Source organism: Pavona decussata, unplaced genomic scaffold, assembly GCF_977016875.1.
Source record: "Pavona decussata unplaced genomic scaffold, jaPavDecu1.1 SCAFFOLD_128, whole genome shotgun sequence".
Lineage (NCBI taxonomy): Eukaryota > Metazoa > Cnidaria > Anthozoa > Scleractinia > Agariciidae > Pavona > Pavona decussata.
Genome location: NW_028145542.1, coordinates 1,255,001 through 1,262,680, shown reverse-complemented (window position 1 = coordinate 1,262,680; position 7,680 = coordinate 1,255,001). Strand labels below are relative to the sequence as shown.

The following is a 7,680-nucleotide window of genomic DNA, read 5'->3' as shown; positions in this document are numbered from 1 at the left end:
AAATTTTCTTAAAACCATCAAGGAATTCGTAAAACAGTCATAAAACAGTCACCGTAAGCAAGCCGAAACAAACAAATCATTTTTTTTTCGTAGCGTACAAAACAAACAAAACTGACGAGAAGAGTTACCATTAAACAGATGTAATTAAGAGAGAATACAAGTTTAATTCAGGAGCAAACTAACAACGATAAAAATTAAGGTTAGACATCAATTAATTGTTCACCTGCGTTGTGAAGCTTCCTGCCCCTTGAAAATCACACGAACATAGATTGACAAAAATAGCAAACGGTCTATCCAAAGAAGGGACCTACAGAGTAATTTCTTCCACTGAATTTGACCTGCTCCTTCCTCCCATCTAAAGGACACTGTTATGCTCGGTTATCGTCCGTTGTAAGAAGAAGTAACGAGGTGAAAGCACTTGGTCGCCATGTCGACTGATTTCAGTTTCTCAGCCAAACAAATATCAATCCGATCCAAGTTTTTAGCTTTGACACAAATAATCTTTTGCTGTTTTTGTAAGAGACACGAAAACTTAACCTTTACGAATTTCTTTTCTAGCTGCAGCACTTGATTTCCATGTATTTTTGGTACGAACAATCTGGCTTAAAGAGTCGAACTCCCATGAACCTCAAAGAACTCGTTGTTTTTGGGCACAAAATGAGGAAACTAGCAAAAATATAAAACTGGTGTGCTCAGTCAATGAGGAGCGAGTATTTTCGCCGTTCGGCCAATCAGGAGAAAGTAATTTTGCCCTCGGTGAAAAGGAAAATTAAGAAAAATGCCCTCTGTTACAACAAATCAGCATTCAGTAATTTTGCCCTCTGTATTACATTCTTACTGTTGATACATATATTATCATTCATTGCATAAAATGCACTTATTTTATGCAAACATTTATACATTGGTGAGACAGGAAGAAGACTAGGCGCCTGATTTTGCGAACATCTTTGAGGCGTTGAAAGAAATGACAAGGAGACGTCTAAACCGGTCTCTGCACACAGACTTTTCATGTGAATATTGCAGCTTCAGGTTCACGGGCTTTATTTAAGGCTTCTCTTATTTTACAAGTTATCTTCTTTAAGTTCCTACAGTTATATTACCAAATGTTACCTAAAATGGAGCCTTTTGTATACGCTCCAGCAAGCATGCATATGGTAAATGGGCAAACGTTTTCTTCTTTAATTTCTACAGTTATATTACCAAACGTTACCTAAAAAGTATTAATGGAGCCTTCTGTATACGCTCCTGCAAGCATGCATGGTAACTGGACAAACGTGGTCTTCTTCAAGTTCCTTAAGTTATATTACCAAATGTTATGTAAAAAGCATTAATGGAGCCTTTTGTATACGCTCCGGCAAGCATGCTTGGTTACTGGGCAAACTTTTTCTTCTTTAAGTTCTACAGTTATATTACCAAAAGTTATCTCAAAAGCATTAAATATTAATTGAGCCTTTTGTACACGCTCCGGCAAGCATGCTTGGTAACTGGACAAACGTTATCTTTTTTAGTTTTCTACAATTATATTACCAAATGTTATCTAAAAACCCTTAATCGAGCCTTTTGTACACGCTCCAACAAACATGCTTGATAACGGAACAAACGCCAAAATAGGGTTTCTAGGAGGCATTTCAAAAGTAATCCAGCCAATAAACGGATAGATGATCAGAATGACTGAATTACAAAAACCCAATTGTTCCGCCACGTTTGCAAATGACATGTTAGTTGGAATTTCATAAGAACCTGAGCTGTTTAATGAGTAATCGAGTTATTAACACAGTCTTCACGAACTGTTAAATGCTTATTAATTCCTACATTGGAGCCTCTGCCTTGAAAACCTGACATAATGCGGACACCTCTGTATGCCAGGCGGGATATTACGGACAGTTAACTTGGTCTCAGTAAGACCAAATGAACATGTAAACTCTCCCTTTATATGACCGGCAAATTCATAATACGGACAATACGTTCAGCCTCTTTTGGTGGATTGAAACATTTTACTGTATAATAAGTATATCCAATTTTAACGACTGGACACAAAATGAGTCCATTAACACTATCAGTTTCATATGCAATTATGCTTATAGTAAGTTCTCCCTCCGTTTCTGCAGGAAACATACGTATTGGCGCATTTGTGCCCTTTTGTACGTTTTCTAAGAAAAACTCCTTAGCCATGATCCTCATTTAGCATCCGTTTCTGTAGGTAGTCACAGTGGCTCGCTACAAAAAAAAGCAACTTCATTGGATGTTTAACTACTAATCACTCACGGTAATATGCTTTGTACCGTCTTGTTTCAAGAAATAGGTCAAAACTTTCCTTATTTTATATTGTTGCTTTAAGGTAAACAAACACCTACAATGAGCAAATGGCCACCTAAGTTATCTATTAATGGGGAGATTAAGTAGCGACGACGACGACGTCAACGAGAACGTCAGAAAAACAATAGTCTTAATTAGAAAAAACGTTGAACGTGCCTTATACACTTTCGTACATTTCTCTGCCTTCCTCTGCAAAACAACACCGTGAAATGACCAAATTCAAAGTTTTATGGAGAACGTGAACGCATGTCTTGATGATTAATTTTCTTTTCTCTTTCTGAACTTTTAAACCGCCTGCACGAAGTTAGCTCCTATAGTCCGGCCACATTACACAACATCATGAGTTTTTTTCAGAAAACACTAATGTAATTTTTAAGTTCCGCTTTCGTTGGTGTCGTCGTCGTCTCTGCTGAGGTCCCTATTTTCTCTTCTACACCGTATCGTTTCCCTGGCAACATTAAGGGTGCAGTCTGACCTGTGTCTAAACGAATTAATATTCACTTTAGTTGATGAACTACGTGAATCAACGAACTTAAGTGTTTTTTTTTACTGAATTTATCTACTGAATCTTTTCCTTTTTTTTATTTTACCTACTAAAGCTTTTCTTTTCACGCTATCTACTAAATCTGATCTTGTTATGTTATCTACTAAATCTTTTCTAGCTACTAAACTTTTCTTTTTTCATCTACTAAATTATTTTCTTTTATGTTATCTGCCAAATCTTTTCTTTAAATTCTATCCACTTAATCTTTTCTTTAATGTTATCTACTAAATCGTTTCTTTTAATGTTATCTACTAAATCTTTCCTTTTTATGTTATCTACCAAATCTTTTCTTTTGATGTTCTGTACTAATTTTTTCCTTTTCATGTTATCTTCCAAATCTTTTCTTTTAATGTTATCTATTAAATCTTTTCTTTTCATGTTATCTACTAAATCTTTCCTAGTTACTAAATCTTTTCTTTTAATGTTATCTACAAAATCTTTTCTTTAAATGTTGTCTACTAAATCTTTCCTTTTTATGTTATCTACTAAATCTTTCCTTTTAAAGTTATCTATACCAAATCTTTTCTTTTAATGTTATGTACTAAATCTTTCCTTTTTATGTTATCTACTAAATCTTTCCTTTTAAAGTTATCTATACCAAATCTTTTCTTTAAATGTTGTCTACTAAATCTTTCGTTTTCATGTTATCTACTAAATCTTTCCTTTTAAAGTTATCTATACCAAATCTTTTCTTTTAATGTTATCTATTAAATCTTTTCTTTTTATGTTATGTACTAAATCTTTCCTAGCTACTAAATCTTTTCTTTTAAAGTTATCTACCAAATCTTTTCTTTTAATGTTATCTACTAAATCTTTCCTAGCTACTAAATCTTTTCTTTTAAAGTTATCTACCAAATCTTTTCTTTTAATGTTATCTACTAAATCATTTTTTCATGTTATCTACTAAATCTTTTCTTTTTATGTGATCTACTTAATCTTTTCTCTGAATGTTATCTACTAAATCTTTCGTTTTTATGTTATCTACCAAACCTTTTCCTTTTATGTTATCTGCCACATCTTTTCTTTTAATGTTATCTACTAAATCTTTCCTTTTTATGTTATCTACCAAATCTTTTCTTTTAATGTTATCTACTAAATCTTTTGTTTTTATGTTATCTAATAAATCCTTTCTTTTATGTAATCTACCAATTCTTTTTTATTTTATGTTATCTACTAAATATTTTCTTTTTATATTATCTACTATATCTCGTAGCTACTAAATCTTTTCTTTTTATGTTATCTACTAAATCGTTCTTGTTATGAGCCATTTTTCAGGCGATTTACTCTGATGGAAGGTAGCATCCCATAACTCACTAATTAGCATGCCACAGAGAAGGTATATTTATTATCCCCTAATGTTTGCTTTTCCCTTTGTTATTTATTGGGATTCGCTACTATTAAAGTCATGATTCATCCTGTTGGATCATAGCTTAATTTTTGTCTACTCATGAACTAATGGATCAGTAATCATAACTGTACTAGTTAGGAATAATTATGATTCACTTAATTGATTATTGAAATTATTTCACTTGGACTTCACTCATGCCCACTGACTCGTAATTCAGAACAGCAGCAGTTAATAGGTATCTATGTCTCTCGGATAGATTTTTTGTAACAGCGTTGGCAATGTAATCTAGACCCCGCTCTTTCTACGTACTTAAATCATACAATTATTTCAGAGTGGAGTGACGCCTGGATCACGTTTTACACTTCTACCCTACAAATTATATTTAAAAACTGAAGGCTGCGTTTCTTTTTGCGCAAGTGAATAGAAAAGAACATAAAAAAGTAAAAGAAAACAAAATAAAATTAACGAACAAACAAAAAACAAGCACAATCACCACCACAGCAAAACATTTACAACGTTGATTGCGTATCATTTGCTCAGAGTTTAGTATCGTATGATTTTGTTGGTTTGGCGGTGTGGATAGTGACGACGGTCACATCAGTGTGGGATTCGACGTTGCCGGGCCGTTCTTCGTCTTCTTTCCTTGAAGGATTCTCAGTTGATTCTTCCTCTTCTTCGAGGGTGAAGTTGACCACGCCACTGTCTTTTATGGCGGTTGTCATGGACGGCATGTCAATTCTACCTGTCTGAAGTTGTTGCTTAAGAACGTTAGTCCCAGCCAATCCTCGAATTTCGCCCTGAAGTTCATTCAAAGGTAACAACAGGGCGAGGCAACAAGATAGGGACCATTTTGGATTTTTGCGCCATTCTTTGATGTAACGATAAATGTAGATAATGTACTGGACTGAAAAGACAAAATAAACTAAATTACTTAAATTATAATACGACAGTTAAAGAATCTTTTTCTAGGATTGAGAAATTAGAAATTCGAAACCTTTGAACCTGCCTCATAGGGTATTCATTGCTTTTACTTATAGACCTTTTCCATAAATGGCAGCCGATAAATTATTAATTTATTTTCATGGAAATTAGCCTTAATAGGCTCGCTAGCAAAGGCAAAATTCAGTAGAATTTTTACTTTAAAATGAAGTTAGTAAGGCCCAGTAACATATTTGAAAACAATAATAACTCGGCCACCATTAATGAAAAAGGTCTACGCAATACTCGTTGGTTTGCTTCTCTTTTTTTCCTCGTATTCGTTATTTAGATATTAATGAAATACGGAAATTCCCCAATAGGCCTTTTGCAACAGTTGATCACGTTACCTACTTCTCTTAAACACAATGATTTACCTATTTTTAGCAAATACTTTTATCAAAACTGAAAAGAGCGTAAAAAAGAAAATAACCTGGCATGCGAATTGTCAGGCTTATATCTTTGAAAGAGAAATTTTTTATGGACGTTCAAAATTAGAAGGATTCGTGTGAGAAAAAGCCAGCTTCACATCCAGTCACGCTTCAGTGCTTTTCCATACAAATCCTTGTAAATTTTCCAATTTTTAAACTGGCACAAAATCTTTCGCTTTCATTTTGTTGGTCTGAAAATGTATATTCCGGCTAAGTTTGTCACCCTCTTTCATTCTGTGCGATTAATTACGGAAAACGTGACTGGATAGCAAGCCTTTCTCGTTTCCATTCAAAACCGTACAATTTTTCCAACATTCAAATCGTCCTGAAATCTCAGCCTTAAAGCTAGGTTATTGGTCTGAAAATTGATGTTCTAGCTAACAAAAACATGTTCTTTGCATTTCTGTAATTCATATAGCTGCAGCTATTGGCAAGTTTGCTAATTTTTGGTCACGTGATCAACTGTTGCAAAAGGCCTACATTACTTGCAAAAAATTTCGGACGATTTTAATTTCGGACAAAAATAGTGTCTGAAAATAAAACCGTCCGAAATTTTTACAGTATAGTATAAAACTTTAAAAGTACTTTCTGGGCGACGGTATCACATATTCAAAGCCAATATACATGATATGGCTAGAATTCGGATTAGGCAGCTTTGCTCAGTCGTTCTTTTTATCACTGGAAAGGAAAATATTTGTTTCTTTCATGAAAGACAAAAACATAGATAAATTCTATTTTGCAATTTATATTTTAATCTTCGACCCTAGCCCAGTTTCATGATACAGTAATTGCATTGCCAGTGCCAGTGGTGCTAATCCTCTTCATCTTCATCATCATCAATGAACACAATTGAAAGGTCCTCTTCATTGTCACTAGCGTGTCGTTCTTCATCTGTAGCTGTCGGTGGACGATGTGATAGATCAAGAAGCTCATAGTTCTTTTGAATAAGCTCTTTGAGACGAAGAAGAAGAAATCGCTTGCTGTCTTCAATTTTAAACGTAGCTCGGAGGACTATCTCAAGCCCTCCCTTTGCAATTGGAGAAAGCCTGTACCTCTAATTCATGTTTTTTAGTCGTAAATTTACTTTAGGCATGTTTCAGCGCAGTGTCCGAAATTTTTGTCCGAAAATTGTCCGAAATGAGGGAAAAAGTGTCCGAAAATTAAACTTCCGAAATAAAACGTCCAAATTTTTTTGCAAGTAATGTATTCCTTAGATACATCACGTCCCGGGGAAATTTGTGTTACCTTTTGAAAACACAGTAACTGAGGATTGGCCAAAATTTGAACTGTCTGCCGAGAAGTGGAAATGTCTTTTTTTTTTAGCTGATAGCTATGGAATGTTAATGAAATGTTACCTGTTTGAGATGTCTGACCTTTGTTTGAGTATGGCCATTGTAGATTTTTATTGGGAAACAACTACCCAGTTACAGTGTAGGTAATACCTAGGGAATAAGAGGCTAACGATGATGGCTTGTAGCTCCTCAGTTTTGTCTAGAGGTCTTGTGATCGTTAGATGATGATATCCAGTGTTTGTAAAGTCTCAGAAGAGATTGGAATCACTTGAAAGTTATTTGGAAATGTTCGGATGATACCCGGCGCTGTCGGATCAGCTAATGAGAAATGGATTAACAGAATGCCGTCTTTGCACATATATCGTTTGTTTCAAAGAAGAGATAGTATGGATCCGTAAAGGTAAGAAAGAGAAATTGTGTTTGCCGTATTTATAGTCAGGCACGCGAAATGCGAAGGACTGGACTGAACAAACTTGAGGTGGCTTACTTCAGTTTTCTGGTGTGAAAGAAGGCCTTGAATCTAACTTAAGAAGAACGCTAGGAGGAGTTGTTTTGTAAGTTTTTTAGCACAAAAAATACAATTGAGATACTTTTGAGTCAGAAATAAAATTTTTCATGCTCAAAAGTGTAAAATAGTCTTAAGTGGGGGCCTGGGAACTCCACCTTTTAGAGTTGTCTGGTTCTAAATCTGGCCGTACTACACTACTTTAAAATCACAGGATTTGAAAAGTGGGCAAAAATACGTATTTGCAGGTAAGAGCACGAACCTCTGTC

The 7,680-nt window shown here is 34.7% G+C and overlaps 1 protein-coding gene across 1 annotated transcript in view; it reads right to left on the bottom strand.

Annotated features, from left to right (window-relative positions):
* Positions 1-1,054: 1,054 nt before the first annotated feature.
* The window catches only part of LOC146468855 (uncharacterized), a 208,312-nt gene continuing 201,686 nt past the window's right edge, over positions 1,055-7,680 (bottom strand). The window contains exon 13 of the mRNA XM_085123888.1: positions 1,055-5,112. Within this exon, the coding sequence (XP_084980014.1) occupies positions 4,745-5,112 (368 nt within the window). The 3' untranslated portion in view covers positions 1,055-4,744. The remainder of the gene's footprint in view (positions 5,113-7,680) is intronic.